We start from the raw sequence: 16,889 nt of genomic DNA, 5'->3' as shown, positions 1-16,889 counted from the left end.
TTGAAGTAGTCAATTTTCTTCTTCTACTACTTCTATGAGTTGGTAAACAAACTGAAAGGGTGCATACTGCCACGTGGAGTGTGTTGTTTGAACAGCTATAAAGCCAAGGCTGGTGATTTACTGCCACCTGCAGTTATGGTATGTTTGCTCACAAGTATAATTCATTGGCTGATCCCTCCTGATGACCTGGATGGAATTATGTGATCTTTCCTTAACCCATAGGAAGACCCAGGGAGAATCTCAATTGGTTTTGCTCGCCTCCTCTCCTCTTTCCTCTCCTCGTCTCTTTTTGAAAAAGGTCAAAGGTAATTGAGGAGCGGAGGCGAGGAGAGGAAACATGGAAAAAAATGTGCTTGAATGAAATGAGACTCTTCTTCTCCACGCGTCATTAGGCAAATTACGTTTACCGGAGTGGAATCCCAAAATAAATGTGTAAAGGGATCAAAACAAATGTTGCTAGTTGTGCAATACATGTTATAGATAAAAGGATAAGTAGCTTATTGTTTTTAAATGTATGATTTTCTCCTTCAAGAAAACAACAGTTGATTTAAAAACACTTCCACAATTGTCGGCACGAGGATACTCTTGTGCATCCTCTGCCGAAGTAGGTAATCTAGGAGGGGAGCAGACTCTTCAGTCGCTTACTATTGAATTGACCCTCTCCTCGATCACTCGACCACTTATCTATTTCCGGGTCACGGAGGAGATGGAGGGGTCGAGGACAGACTTTTTTCCAATTGAGAATCTCCCCCACCAAGGGCTGTAGCTACCTATGAGGACACCGAGGTCCAAACCTCTGTAATTTTTTTCGAATGAAAACAACTATATGCACTTACTGTTGAGAGTTAGAATAGTAGAATACACAAGGTGCAATTTCAAAACTTGGTTGTGCATCAGCAGTTTTCTGCTTGTTAGGTGTCACCAGGGGCGCAACTTTCACTGGGGACGGGGGGACGGGGTCATGTCCCCCTCACATTCTGAAATGTCATTTTTGTCCCCCCCCAGCTTTATCGTTGTAATGTGATACAAGAAGCGGCAGAGGTGTACTTTAGGACAGGTTTTAAGACATTTTTGCACATTTATTAAAAATTAAAAACGGAAATATTACATTAACATAAGTATTCAGACCCTTTACTCAGTACTTTGTTGAAGCACCTTTGGCAGCAGTTACAGCATCGAGCCTTCTTGAGTATGACGCTACAAGCTTGGCACACCTGTATTTGGGGAGTTTCTCCCATTCTTCTCTGCAGATCCTCTCAAGCGCTGTCAGGTTGGATGGTTGCTGCACAGCTATTTCCAGGTCTCTCCAGAGATGTTCGATCGGGTTCAAGTCCGGGCTCTGGCTGGGCCACTCAAGGACATTCAGAGATTTGTCCCGAAGCCACTCCTGTGTTGTCTTGGCTGTGTGCTTAGGGTCGTTCTCCTGTTGGAAGGTGAACCTTTGCCTCAGTCTGAGCTTCTGAGCGCATTGGAGCAGGTTTTCATCAAGGATCTTTCTGTACTTTGCTCCGTTCATCTTTGTCTCAATCCTGACTAGTCTCCCAGTCTCTGCTGCTGAAAAACATCACCACAGCATGATGCTGCCACCCCCATGCTTCACCGTAGGGATGGTGCCAGGTTTCCTCCAGACATGACACTTGGCATTCAGGGCAAAGAGTTCACTCTTGGTTTCATCAGACCAGAGAATCTTGTTTCTCATGGTCTGAGAGTCTTTAGGTGCCGTTTGGCAAACTCCAAGCGGGCTGTCATGTGCCTTTTACTGAGGAGTGCCTTCTGTCTGGCCACTCTACCATAATGGCCTGATTGGTGGAGTGCTGCAGAGATGGTTGTCCTTCTGGAAGGTTCTCCCATCTCCACAGAGGAACTATAGAGCTCTGTCAGAGTGACCATCGGGTTCTTGGTCACCTCCCTGACCAAGGCCCTTCTCCCCCGATTGCTCAGTTTGGCCGGGCGGCCAGCTCAAGGAAGGGTCTTGGTGGTTCCAAACTTCTTCCATTTAAGAATGATGGAGGCCACTGTGTTCTTGGGGACATTCAATGCTGCAGAAATATTTTGGTACCCTTCCCCAAATCTATGCCTCGACACAATCCTGTCTCGGAGCTCTACGGACAATTCCTTCGACTTCATGGCTTGGTCTTTGCTCTGACATGCACTGTCAACTGTGGGACCTTATATAGACAGGTGTGTGCCTTTCCAAATCATGTCCAATCAATTGAATTTACCACAGGTGGACTCCAATGAAGTTGTAGAAACATCTCAAGGATGATCAATGGAAACAGTATTTCTGATTTTTATTTTTAATACATTTGTAAAAATGTCTAAACCTGTTTTCGCTTTATCATTATGGGGTATTGTGTGTAGATTGCTGAGGATTTTTTTTTTTACTTAAAGAAATGTGGAAAATGTGAAGGGGTCTGAATACTTTCCGAAGGCACTGTAACTGCTGTTTAAATTAACAACAAAAAAACTAAACTAGTGTTTATTCACAGTGCTGAGCTAGTATTGTAACTGACATGTAACGTTAGCTAATGTTTCATCCCCTCTCAACTGAGGTTAATGAATAAGCAACGCTAGCTAGTAACTACCACAGCCAAGTCAGCTCTAGCCTCTAGTTATCTGTCAGATAGTAATAATAACCACCTCATATCACTATCTAACAGCTGTTGTTTGTATGGAAATGTTTTGTAGCCTTTGTTTTGTCCCACTTCAACTAGCTTTTGCCAGTTGATGTACCGTTAGAGAGAGAGAGCTGGCCAAAAGTTGGCTAACATTAGCTATTATTTTTGTCCCAATCACACTAGACCTGAATCAAACTATGAAACCGCCGGCCAAATGATGGAATATTGATATTCTGACATTTTTTTCAGTGCAATGTGAGCTTTAGTAGTCAGTATGGCAATGTAATGTTATTGATCTTTCAATTTACTTAACTAATTCCCTACTTTTTACACAGACACAGTAATAAACAGCTCTAACGTTACAGGCTTCACTGTCATGGTGCACAGTGGAGGTCTGCCCGGTATCTTAGCAGGATCAGATGGTGACAGGGGTCCCAGCAGGGTTAGACAGCCAAGGAAGACCAGTCTACGGAGCTCAGGTGAACTTTGCAGTATATTAACAATATCAGTGAATGATACAGTTCCATGTTGAATTGATGGGTAGACCTACAGTAGCTACAGGACAGCAGCTTAAGCTTAAAGCTACAGTCTGCGATCTGGGAATAATGGTCATTTCAATTTTTGAACCATTGATTATACTCTTGGATAATAGAATGTATAAATGTACACCAAGGTAATTCTTTGTCATGACTCATTTTAGGAGGATCAGATGGTGACAGGGGTCTCAGCAGGGTCAGGCAGCCAGGGAAGACCAGTCTGTGACGGAGGTGAGGTGAATTCTTGCAGATACAACACTTTATTATCTCTGTGCAGCAAACACTGGACAAGCCAGATGCTATTTTAATGCAGTTGGACAAACCTTCAAAGTTGATTTCCAAACTGTGTCAAGGGTTGATAGAGGCTTTCCCCGATGAAACAAAACATGTAAAACAAAAATGTGAGGAAGACATGGTAGAAGCTTTTGATGATGATGAATGGATACAGATATGTTTCAATGCCCAGTCATGTTCATATCATCTCAGACATACATTACTGCAGTTTAAGACCATCCATAGAACATACTATATGCCAGGGGGAGGACCACCAGAACCCCCGCCAGGCTAAAGCCTGTTGGCATCAGACCTCATGCCACGATACCGTCTACCCGATGGTAAGGGAGTGAACAGCTCGTGGCTGGGGTGTGTGGGGTCCTTGATGAGTGATGTACTGGGACGTCTTCCCCACCCGCTGGAGAATCTTGCGGTCGTGGACGGGAAATTCCCGTACCAGGCCGTGATGCAACCAGTCAGGACTTTCTCAATGGTGCAGGGCAGTGAAGGCTGCTGAGGGGGGGATGGCATATAATAATGGCTGGAATAGAGCGAATGGAATGTCGGTGGTGGTGTTGGTCCATGTCCTCAGTGATGTGGATGCTGAGGAACTTTAAAAACTGCTGACTCTCTCAACTGCAGCCCTGTTGATGTGGATCGGGTATGTTCCTCTGCTTCCTGTCAACAATCAACTACTTTGTTTTGTTGACATTGAGGGAGAGTTTGTTGTCCTGGCACCGCAATGCAAGTTCACTTACCTCCTCCCTATAGGCTGACTCGTTGTTGTTGGTTATCAGGCCTACAACCATGGTGTCGTCAGCTAACTTGATGATGGAGTTGGTGTCGTGCAAAGCCACGCAGTGGTGGGTGAACAAGGAGTACAGCAGAGGGCTGAGGACACACCCCTGGGGGGGCCCTGTGTTAAGAGTCAGTGTGGAGTAGGTGTTGTTGCCAATCCTCACAGCCTGTGGTCTGCCCGTAAGGAAGATTTACAAGTTCATAATTTCCATTATTATAGGTAGCCATTGGTAAGTGTAAAGGAAATGCCAATGCAGACATTTGAGACAGTTGAGCATGAACAGATGAGATCAGTAAGCATAGCCTATGACATTCTTGAGAACAAAATAATCTGGTTTACCATTCACAATTCTAACCTGACAATTTGTAACCTGCTGTTGCCACCTGCTGGTCATAGGCTCATACTGTACCAGAATGCAAGCTATCTGGTAATGTGCTTTCTGTGCCTCTAGATGGCAATCCCACCATTCAGTCTCATCTTGATTGAAGGCACAAGGTCCCAGGTGGTGAGTGAATGATGCTATAAAATGCTAGCAGACTTTTATTGCATACATTTGACATGATCAAATAACTAAGCATTTGTTTATCTGAAAGAACATAACCTACAAAAATATATATATTTTAAATATTGCCTTGCTGCGTCTGTGATGGACCTACATCTAAAAGTATTTCCCTTTGCAATGTCACAATCCATTTTCAACATAAATAAGAAAAGTAGGCTAATCTTCTGTTCAGTAAAGTAAGTTCTGTCATATTGCCTTCGACTGTATATAAAAACACAACACAATGGACAGAGACGCACCTGACAACAACATATTGATAGACCATCATAATTTTAAAAAGCAGAGGTTGCAGCCACGACATCTTGGGTGGTCACAGAAACAGGACAATACAGCAACAGTCCCCAGGCACCTGTGAATTGGAATAGCAGCTTCCACTGAACATGAGGCAGTGCTACTTCCAAGCTGGGGAAGTGAAGGATACACCCGTAGCCTAACAACAAAGCAGGTTGGCTGATAGCCAAGAAGCCTATTTGGGGATTTTTTACACAAAAACGTCGAGAGCTTTTCAAAGTGATGAAAAAAGTAGTTGGCACGTCACGTCGCAGGGCTTGGTGGCTGTGACATGTTTCCAGCGGTTTAGGCATTTTAGAGGGACAACATAGGAGACCTCACCTGTGACAGGAGCGTACGGTCCAACTTTCCAAACCGCGCGAAATACGGCCCAAAATGCCTGTTCGGCGGGGACACGTGGCTCCTCAGAACACTTTTCTGGATACAATCATCAGAAAATTCGAAGGACAGAGTAAGATTTTTCTTATTCAATAGTGTACGATTTTTCCTATTCAATATTGAGTCAGCATTTTGGGGAACCAATGTTTAGGAATCCCTTTGGTTAGGGGTTTGGAATAAAATCAAAACAGCCTCTTCCTATTTTCAAAGGCTTCTTTTGGCAAAAAAAATGAAAAATGTCCCTATTGAAATTAGAATATTAGCCTATTATTGAAATCTGCATGTGTTGAGTTAATAGGTTTAATTAGATATATGCTCTTGCACTGTAAGCTATTGTGATTCTCTTGTTTAAAAAAAGTATAGTACTGCAAACGTATTAACCATGATATGATTTATGTCGGATTTGCCACCTTACTTTAATTATGTTTCCCTTCTTGGTATATTAGAATGTTAGGGTACACATAATGATACAATCAGATGTAGGCCTATGGGCTACATTTCTACATGACAGACATACTGGGAGAGTAATATTTCAAGGAGATAAATATAGGGCAGCAGTGTCTGTCAGAGCATACATTTGGCTCAAATCCAAACAGGATCAGAAGTTAGTTTCTAAGCAGGATAGGAGGGAGTAAAACAGCTATATTTCAAAAACTGACATGCATCAATGAATGTTTCCTTCTTGGGACATATTTTGATACCAAAACTTTTCTAAGGCTCTAAACAGTTAACAGTTTTGATGTAAACAGCAAGCTTAGTAGTTGAAGTTGAAAACAGACTTGCACCTTACAGATGCTCCCATCTTAGTTCTCTTGCAGGTTTTAATACATGACTTGGTTATATGCCTTGGTGCAGATCACTGATATGGCATGTGTGGTCAAGTAAAATAACCATCTTAAATTGTACTGTGGTAAACTGTATTATATGCGATGACAAAATCCAAGGACTCTTTAGATTAGAATAATTTTGATATATTATTCCCTCCCTCCTCAGATCGCAAGTTCATCATCGCCAATGCTCGCGTGGAAAACTGTGCCATCATCTTCTGCAATGACGCCTTCTGTGGCATGTGCGGGTACACACGCGCTGAGGTCATGCAGAAGCCGTGTACCTGCAGCTTCCTGTATGGGCCGCACACCAAGAGGCCCGCCGTGGCCCAGATGGCCAAGGCTCTGCTGGGCTCCGAGGAGAGGAATGTGGATATCTCCCTCTACACCAAAGATGGTACGAGCCCGCACAGCCCACAAGGGCCTCAGCAGGGCTCTCATTTTATTTTGAAACATCAAACAGAGTTAGGAATATGGGCTGTAAAGTCATTTTACATTTTGGTGATGTCTTTTGGTGATGCTAGTTTGGTAACATTTTACTTGAACGCTCCATTATATCACAATCATAACTATGTCATAACACTATCATAACGTAACAGTGTCATAATGATGGCGGATTTGACAGTGAGGAGACAGAAAGGATGTTCTGGTGCTTACCTCTCAGAGGCTTTTATTTACAATAATAACAGGCGCAGGACGAATTGGCCGATAAACTTTATACAGAAAATAACAAACAGGACGTTGACATAAAGACTTGAATAAATCAAAGATATTGTCAGTATAAACTATTCCGGCAACAACTTTGCCTATAACAAAATGCAGGTAGGCCAACCTGTTACCTGCCCAACCTGCTCTCCTCCCAAACAAAGGCCGACTGAGCACCTCAGTAGCCTACTCTTTCCAGGAACTCCCTTCCACCATGATAGCCCCAAAACATATTTCTACCACAAATGAATGATTTCCCATGGACATATAACATCATAAACAACAGTTTTACATAAACCCACACTTAAATAACTTATGCCATAACTTATTCTTTAATTCACACAATACACATTCATGAAGTAATTCACCCCGGGATAATTCATCACTTTGGTTATTCCCATTAACCAATAAATGTTCCTTGATGACTCGCAGACTAATTTGCTTCATGCACACCGGCACTTCAACAAGAAAACAGCGCGGAGCTTCAAACAAACATCAGGTAGGTTAAATTATATGATTATTCTCTACCAACACTTCGATCGTTATTCTAATAATATATTTAACATTGCTAGAGCATGTACGTTTAAATGGGCAGCTTTATACACTGTAGAAACATGGTTAACAAGTTACATTGTTTGAGTTACTGGCGTGCACAACAAACACTTGACTTTGACACCTTATGTCAAAGTATTGTTGGCAAACGGAATGCGCAACTCTAACCAACATATTTTCTTTTGTTTCAGGATTCTTGGCTATACCTTGAAGAGATACAATAAAGAGTCTTTCTCAAACCAATACTTTGTTTGTGTCATTGTCTATAAGTCACGGACATGCAATCCATGACACATAGGCTATAGTATCAGAAAAATATAGTATTTAAAAAAAAAAACATATAGCTGGAGAACAAAACATTTGCATAATGGAATAATAGACATTCCATTTCCGCCATGTTTACCTCTCTGGGTCCAAATGGTCCATGTGTTTATTACTCTTATTTCTCTCATTGCCGTTCAAGCAGGCAGAAATACAGCTGGTATGACACGTTTTGCAAAACCTCCGCCTGCTTGAACGGCGAATAGCTCAGATACACATGAACATTTTAAATGACCCCGGGAACCGATAGAACATTGCTCAGAGATGCACAAAATGATATAACATTCACAATTTGTGACATTTTATTTTAAGTAAGTAATGCACCTTTCAGAGGCATTTGACAGGTTATCAGATGAAAAATCTACTGCTCAGTCTTCAACTGGACCTGACCTATCATGTGTTTGTTTAGCTATTTTTTCCACTATCGGCGAAAAATCTGTTTTTTTTATGCCCTCAAAACTCCCAGTTCATTAATTGAATAAAGAAAGAACCATTGTCTAATTGATAAAGTACCTAAACCCATAGGTAAAGCTCTAGGCTAGAGACCAGTATTAATATGACTGCAAGGTAGACTCAGACTGGTGTTATCTCCGTAACAATTGTTATTACAATATATACTGTTTTTAAATAGTAAGCCTGTCTCTTTAATGTAGTGATTTATAGGGTAGGTGGGAGTAGGAGAATCATAACAATAGGAACAAAAGATAATGAGTCATGATGGCTTGAAGGACGATTACTCACTATGCCGCTGAAATCCCAAAAGGTAACCCCAGGATTTTCAAATGGTTGCATATGAGTCCTCTGTCTGTTTCAAGGAGTGGCAACCTGGTCTCAGAGCATTTCGTATTATTCTATGTATATCTGAGAGACTCCATTTAACACGCTGTGTTACATTTCCTATGGTATGTATTAATTTGTGGATGTCCATCACCCCATTTTGTAAGTATACTGTATGTTACGAATTACAATTGGTATTATATGTTACAAATTTGCAAACATATCATATGTTACAAATTCTAGCTAGTTGGCTAACGTTAGCTAGGCTAGGGGTTAGGGTTACGTTTAGGAGTTAGGTTAAAGGCTTAAGATCAGGGTTAGGGGAAGGGTTAGCTAACATGTTAAGTAATTTAGTTGCAAAGTAGCTAAAAAGTAGGAAGGGGTTGAAAAGTAGCTAAAATGCCAAAGTTGTACCTGATGAGATTCAACCTCGCAACCTTAGGGTTGCTAGACGTTCATGTTATACGCCCAGCCATCCACCCCGACCAAGCACCCTACTTTCGTTTTTAGTAACCATCTGTCTTATGCAACCACACCAAACAAAACACATCATACTAATTTGACTGTCCTGGATTTACATTCACTATGTTTACATCTAGTCTGTGAGACCAGACTGGGGCCAGAGATGGTATTGTATAGAAATCATGTAAAAAGGCACATTTCATTTTTTGTTTGCTGGATACTGATACTGTAAGTATGTTGATAATTTTTGAGAGATGAATAAATTCCTTTTGCATAACAGTCTATATCAAAGTACTGAGGTAGATTTAAGAACAGTGCAGGTTTCACAGCATGCTTAGCCTAGGGAATGGAATTAGTAATTCGTTAGATACTGTATATCAAGAGCAGGGACTTCATAGCCATCCAAGCTCTCATGCAGGCAGGCATATACAGTGGGGATAACAAGAATTTGATACACTGCCGATTTTGCAGGTTTTCCTACTTACAAAGCATGTAGAGGTCTATAATTTTTATCCTAGGTACGCTTCAACTGTGAGAGACGGAATCTAAAACAAAAATCCAGAACATCACATTGTATGCTTTTTAAGTAATTAATTTGCATTTTATTGCATGACATAATTATTTGATCACCTACCAACCAGTAAGAATTCCGGCTCTCACAGACCTGTTAGTTTTTCTTTAAGAAGCCCTCCTGTTCTCCACTCATTACCTGTATTAACTGCACCTGTTTTAACTCGTTACCTGTATAAAAGACACCTGTCCACACACTCAATCAAACAGACTCCAACCTCTCCACAATGGCCAAGACCAGAGAGCTGTGTAAGGACATCAGGGATAAAATTGTAGACCTGCAAAAGGCTGGGATGGGCTACAGGACAATAGGCAAGCAGCTTGGTGAGAAGGCAACAACTGTTGGCGCAATTATTAGAAAATGGAAGAAGTTCAAGATGACGGTCAATCACCCTCGGTCTGGGGCTCCATGCAAGATCTCACCTCGTGGGGCATCAATGATCATAAGGAAGGTGAGGGATCAGCCCAGAACTACACGGCAGGACCTGGTCAATGACCTGAAGAGAGCTGGGACCACAGTCTCAAAGAAAACCATGAGTAACACACTACGCCGTCATGGATTAAAATCCTGCAGCGCACGCAATGTCCCCCTGCTCAAGCCAGCGCATGTCCAGGCCCGTCTGAAGTTTGCCAATGACCATCTGGATGATCCAGAGGAGGAATGGGAGAAGGCCATGTGGTCTGATGAGACAAAAATATAGCTTTTTGGTCTAAACTCCACTCGCCGTGTTTGGAGGAAGAAGAAGGATGAGTACAACCCCAAGAACACCATCCCAACCGTGAAGCATGGTGGTGGAAACATAATTCTTTGGGGATGCTTTTCTGCAAAGGGGACAGGACGACTGCACCGTATTGAGGGGAGGATGGATGGGGCCATGTATCGCGAGATCTTGGCCAACAACCTCCTTCCCTAAGTAAGAGCATTGAAGATGGGTCGTGGCTGGGTCTTCCAGCATGACAACGACCCGAAACACACAGCCAGGGCAACTAAGGAGTGGCTCCGTAAGAAGCATCTCAAGGTCCTGGAGTGGCCTGGCCAGTCTCCAGACCTGAACCCAATAGAAAATCTTTGGAGGGAGCTGAAAGTCCATATTGCCCAGCGACAGCCCCGAAACCTGAAGGATCTGGAGAAGGTCTGTATGGAGGAGTGGGCCAAAATCCCTGCTGCAGTGTGTGCAAACCTGGTCAAGACCTACAGGAAACGTATGATCTCTGTAATTGCAAACAAAGGTTTCTGTACCAAATATTAAGTTCTGCTTTTCTGATGTATCAAATACTTATGTCATGCAATAAAATGCAACTTAATTACTTAAAACTCATATAATGTGATTTTCTGGATTTTTGGATCTTGCATGGAGCCCCAGACCGAGGGTGATTGACTGTCATCTTGAACTTCTTCCATTTTCTACTAATTGCGCCAACAGTTGTTGCCTTCTCACCAAGCTGCTTGCCTATTGTCCTGTAGCCCATCCCAGCCTTTTGCAGGTCTACAATTTTATCCCTGATGTCCTTACACAGCTCTCTGGTCTTGGCCATTGTGGAGAGGTTGGAGTCTGTTTGATTGAGTGTGTGGACAGGTGTCTTGTATACAGGTAACGAGTTCAAACAAGTGCAGTTAATACAGGTAATGAGTGGAGAACAGGAGGGCTTCTTAAAGAAAAACTAACAGGTCTTTGAGAGCCAGAATTCTTACTGGTTGGTAGGTGATCAAATACTTATGTCATGCAATAAAATGCAAATTAATTACTTAAAAATCATACAATGTGATTTTCTGGATTTTTGTTTTAGATTCCGTCTCTCACAGTTGAAGTGTACCTATGATAAAAATTACAGACCTCTACATGCTTTGTAAGTAGGAAAACCTGCAAAATTGGCAGTGTATCAAATACTTGTTCTCCCCACTGTATGGGTGATTCTACAGAAGTGATGTAAATTGCTGTCCCACCCCCAAAAAAAACGATTAAAGGGATAGTTCGGGATTTTGGCAATGAGGCCCTTTATATACTTCCCCAGAGTTAGATTAACCCGTGGATACAATTTTTATGTCTCTGTGTGCAGTTTGAAGGAAGTTGCTAACTAGCGCTAGTGCAATTGTAAACTAGCGTTAGCGCAATAACTGGAAGTCTATGGGTATCTGTATAGACTGATACCCATAGACTAGTTAGCATTGGCTTACGAAACTTCCTCTAACTTCCTTCATACTAGACACTGAGACATAAAAATGGTATCCACAATTTTATCTGAAGTAGATAAAGGGCTGTCCAAATTAAAGATAGCCAGCGATATGTTAGGTATGGGGATTCTTTAAAGACGTCCACCAGCGATATTTTTTTTACTTTCACTGTTGAAAAGCGTTATCCCAAGTATAAATACAGTAAAGTACACACACTAAAGGGTAAAAAAATATGTTTTGAGCATAATAGTGTTTTGTAGACAACTGGAGGAGTAGGGCATTCAAGGAGCTGGTCTGATGGGAACCCCTGATGTCATCAGCCTCCCCCTTGCTTGGGAACTCCCCGACTTGTGCTATCTCATGACTTACCTGGACCACCTATTGGGATGTACCTTTTGTTAATTAGACCAGAGAAATGTGACCACTAAATGTAATGGACAGCTATGGATGACAATAAGGCTGAACCATGGGTAAGATAACACATTTGTGTACCAACACATTTACAAACAATAGAGTAAAACTACAAAGCATGTGCCCAGAGCATCCAACGTGTTTGGGTATCGAGCCAGTGCATGATGCAGCAGTAATGAAACCATGATAATGCAGTGGAGAATGTAGCACCACGACCACACCGTGTGCTCCCGCCTATGCAATATTAGTATCCATGTCATAACACAATACTATTGTGCAGATGATGCAGGGAAATGGCAGCTGACCCATTATATAGCATGAACATTCAGCTAAGCAAGGTGATAGTTGCAGAGCATAAAACACATGCCGCCAATAACATACCAAATACTCCTACACTCCCATGTAAAATAGATTAATAATATAAAAAATATGTAAGTGTAAATCAGTGTCAACAATCAATATATGAATCAGTACATTGGACAAAATGATGACAAAAGCAGGTGCAAGCATGAATGCAATAATGTGGTTATGTAAATTGGTATTTAAAATGCCTTTACCATTAGCCAATAGGTGGTGCAGTAGGCCTGGCCTAGCTAGTAAATTACCTGCACCCTAGGACTGTGGGTAGAGCAGCCAAGAGATCTCTGCCTGTTATCACGATGCTCAAGTTAGAATAAGCAACATCATTATAATGTAATCCCTCGCTTGCTCCATTGCATAGCTAGTTCGAAATCATAGTGCAGTACACATTTAAAGTCCCTCAGTGTCACGATTGCTCATTAACGATAAGGACCAAGGCGCAGCATGATATGTATTTATATTTATTTCCGTACTGAACACACGACAAAACAACAAATGAAACGTGAAGTCCGAGGTAGACAAAATAACATACCTCACACGGAACAAGATCCCACACAGACTGGTGCCAAAAGGCTGCCTAAGTATGGTCCCCAATCAGAGACAACGAGCTACAGCTGCCTCTGATTGGGAACCACCCTGGCCAACATAGATCTAAACGATCTAGAAACTAAACATAGAAATAAACACAACACGAAATATACACACCCTGACTCAACAAATAACCGTCCCCTGAGTCAGGGCGTGACACTCAGATGATAATGAGTCATTGGCTAGCTTACAGTCAATTGACAAGCTATCTAACTAGCTGTTGAGCTTGCTACTACTAGCACACACAAACTCATTTTTTAACCAGCTAGCTCGCACATTATCTTGTTAAACTGTTAAATGAGTAGCAAGCAAACTATGAGTTATGCCAAATTACAAACATTATCGTCACTGCGTTGCAACGTAGAGGTCTGCGCTGGACAGATTTTTTGGTACCATGCACGCCCTCTCCCGCCAGAGCTCATCCAGCTCCTGCCCACAGTCCCGCAAAGTTACAATTACACATCTTTAAAATCACCATCTTATGCATTATATTGTGCAATGAAGGTATGCTTTCATTAGACTCTTGCTGGTTGGAATAAAGTCATTTTATTAAAACAAACTCCAGTGTAAACAAACTCATTTGAAGCAGCCCAGACAAAAAGTCACTGTGAGACAGAATGTTAAAAAAAATACGAAGGACTTCATCTCAACTCGAACTGTCAGGAAGAGAAAGGAAAGGCAACACAGGCTATTGATAGGCTGACTAGTGACCAATCATATTAGCCATTATTTCATTACCTTTAGAAAATGATTAACATACTTTCCAGTGCGAACTGCAAGCTGATAATTAAGCAATAAGGCCCTTGGAGGTGTGGTATTTGCCTAGTGCCTGGACACAGCCCTTAGCCGTGGCATCATTTTACATTTTAGTCATTTAGCAGATGCTCTTATCCAGAGCGACTTACAGTTAGTGAGTGCATACATTTTTTATACTGGCCCCCCGTGGGAATCGAACCCACAACCCTGGCGTTGCAAGTGCCATGCTCTACCAACTGAGCTACAGGAGGGCCCATATACCACAAACCCCAGAGGTGTCTTATTGCTATTATAAACTGGTTACCAACGTAATTAGAGCAGTAAAATTAAATGTTTTGCATACCCATGGTACCACGGCTGTCAGCCGATCAGCATTCAGGGCTTGAACCACCCAGTTTATAATTGCTTTCATAATTCATCACAAGTGGCCACATAAACTCAATCACATCGGATAATTGTTTTCGCCGCCACTGTTTGAAGCAGGCGCGCGAGCCGGTTGTGTAATGTGATATTGCAACATGCAGAATGCAAGCTGAGCGTTGAAAACTAACACAACTCTGGGGGTGATTTCCTCTGAACTGATCAGGGACACCTGTGTTATATCTAGCTCTGCTGCACTAAATTCTAATAGTTGATACACAAGTAATACATTGTTTAGAAGCTTAGAATCGTCTCTTTTCAACAATATATAGATCTCAAATGTATGTCAAGGGGCCAATGCGACTGATAAAGATCGAGCAAGTCACATATACAGTGTGCACTAACATAAAACCAACCAAGCTAACTAGCTTCATACAAAGCGTCTGAAATACTGTCAGATTTGCAGAGATAACACAATCCATTTAATTAGTTAAATGTACTGACTTGATCATAGAAGCTACTTCATTGTATAGTGAGGATGAGTTTCTCCTTGAATGATTAGTTCAGGGGCGCACTTCCTGGCCCTTGTCAGAGCAGCATGGGGAATTTAAGAAAAACAGTGTAGGCTACAAAACTCCAGAAATGAATTATATTTTAGCTAGGTAGTTTGCAGCCAGATAATTAGGCCTAATGACTGACAAGGCAGTAAGCAACATGCAAGAAATTATCCTCACAATCAAATCCATCGATTTACAAACCCCCAACTGGTAGCCAACAGCAGAAGTAGCCAAAAGCCGGTTAACATGGCTTATGCCCCGCACTTCCTGAAGGCTGTGGGCAGAAAACAGACATGTTACAGCAATAGCATGTCACCAAGAAACACCAGCGCATAGCTGGTTGTTAATTTCTCGATATCTAAAGCCATCAGAGGATGTGTGTGCAGAACTGGTAAACTAAAGATGGTTTAGCATGAAGATGTGTAGAAACTGCTTGAAATAGAAATCCCCGATCCTGCTTGCAGGCGATGTTGGCTAGGTAAACTTGTGCATAAACACTTAATCTGGTTTAACGGTCGTCTCGCGCCAAACGGCGCATGTGCAGGCCGTCAAATCAAAGGCACTCCGATATATATAGTTGTTTTTGACGAAAATTAAAACGTGTCAGTTTGTCACTTTCACGAGGTTGGAGTAATAACATGTTCAGCTACTTAAGACATTGGCTCGAATCTAGGTTTTGCCTTTAGATATCGAAAAATTAACAACTAAGGAAGAATTGTTCACTTCTCTCATTGACTTCTCAAACCCCCGTCTGGCTAGACTAACCCTTCAGCTAAAGCACATGAGTTAATATGGTGGTAATCTCTCCCTAGTTGCTCTCTGTGTGAGGTACCACATGCAGCACAAGGACACACTGGGGCATTACACTGTGGTCATATATCTCCTGTGGTTTGTGTGGAATTGGCTTTTCAATTTGGGAGCAGCATGTTTTCATGGCATGTCTTTTGGCTGCCTTCCATCCACAAGACAGAGATTTGGGACCGGAACTCCTGAAAGATTTCATCCTCTCAATATCAGCATTAGAGCAGAAGCCTTGGAAGACAGGAGGGATTTCTATTTGGGTCGTCATTATGGCACATTAATCTGGTTTAGGAGTGGAGGATGAATACAAAATCCAGTTAAAAGGGGATAGGGCCAAGCCAAGCTGGTAATTTTCCTGTAGAATCACAGTGAAGTCAATAAGGCATATATAAAAGGGAGCTTGCTCAAGAAATGCTAGTGGCCATGACTGAAGCCAAACGAGAGTTGTCTTGGGGGTGTGGTTTGATGTGAGTGTTTCTTGGGTGTGTCTTTGCCAGGGGTTGGAAACAAAAAATTTTTCCAATCGTTTTGTTCTGAACAGAACCATTTGTTTTTTCGTTCCATTCCACTCTTCCAACCAACAAAATAAAGTTCTGAACCGGTTCGAACGGTTTATATCGTTCCTTTCTGTTCCTTGATAAACCTCTGAAATCTGAAACTATTTTTTAAAAACATTTAGCTCAACATTAAATTACTTCATTAAATTACTTCACCAATCAGTGCGGGTAGAGCAGCTTGCTATGGAGCGGGGAAGCTATTTACATGCATTGGACAGACGAGTGTAGGGCGCGAGATGCGACTGAAATTTTGCGGGTGTGGAGAGAGCGAGAGAGGATGGAGGAGGGCATCTTGTTGTTATGACTTGCATTATCTGAATTAAGCCCAAATAATTATACCTATGGAGGAGTGTTTTTTTTTACTTCAGAGAGTTGGCTTAACATTGAACCAGCCAGCAAGATGATCTGCTAATTCAGTTCTATGTATAGGCTAAAGCCTGTGCTGACCTTGTGTTTAGCCAACCTGATGGCAGCTAGCTAGCATAGCTTGGGAATAGCTGGAGCTGGCTAGCCTATCTAGCTAGTTGATCAATAGCCTACAGAGTAATATGAGAAGAGTGCAATTGCTGAACTTACTGTATGTAGATATTCGAAACAAAGTGTTTTGATAACTTTCAAGTGTAACAGTTCCATGCAGAATAAACCATCCTTCACA

At 41.9% G+C, this 16,889-nt stretch overlaps 1 protein-coding gene across 1 annotated transcript in view; it reads left to right on the top strand.

Annotated features, from left to right (window-relative positions):
• The first annotated feature begins 5,454 nt into the window (after positions 1–5,454).
• The window catches only part of LOC121581312 (potassium voltage-gated channel subfamily H member 2-like), a 90,407-nt gene continuing 78,972 nt past the window's right edge, over positions 5,455–16,889 (top strand). Inside the window, 2 exon segments of the mRNA XM_045224805.1 lie at positions 5,455–5,530; positions 6,451–6,681. Coding sequence (XP_045080740.1) covers positions 5,455–5,530; positions 6,451–6,681 — 307 coding nt within the window.

The sequence above is a fragment of the Coregonus clupeaformis genome, chromosome 14, assembly GCF_020615455.1.
Source record: "Coregonus clupeaformis isolate EN_2021a chromosome 14, ASM2061545v1, whole genome shotgun sequence".
Classification (NCBI taxonomy): domain Eukaryota; kingdom Metazoa; phylum Chordata; class Actinopteri; order Salmoniformes; family Salmonidae; genus Coregonus; species Coregonus clupeaformis.
The sequence above is the reverse complement of the archived record's forward strand: the minus strand, read 5'-3'. Positions and strand labels throughout refer to the sequence as shown.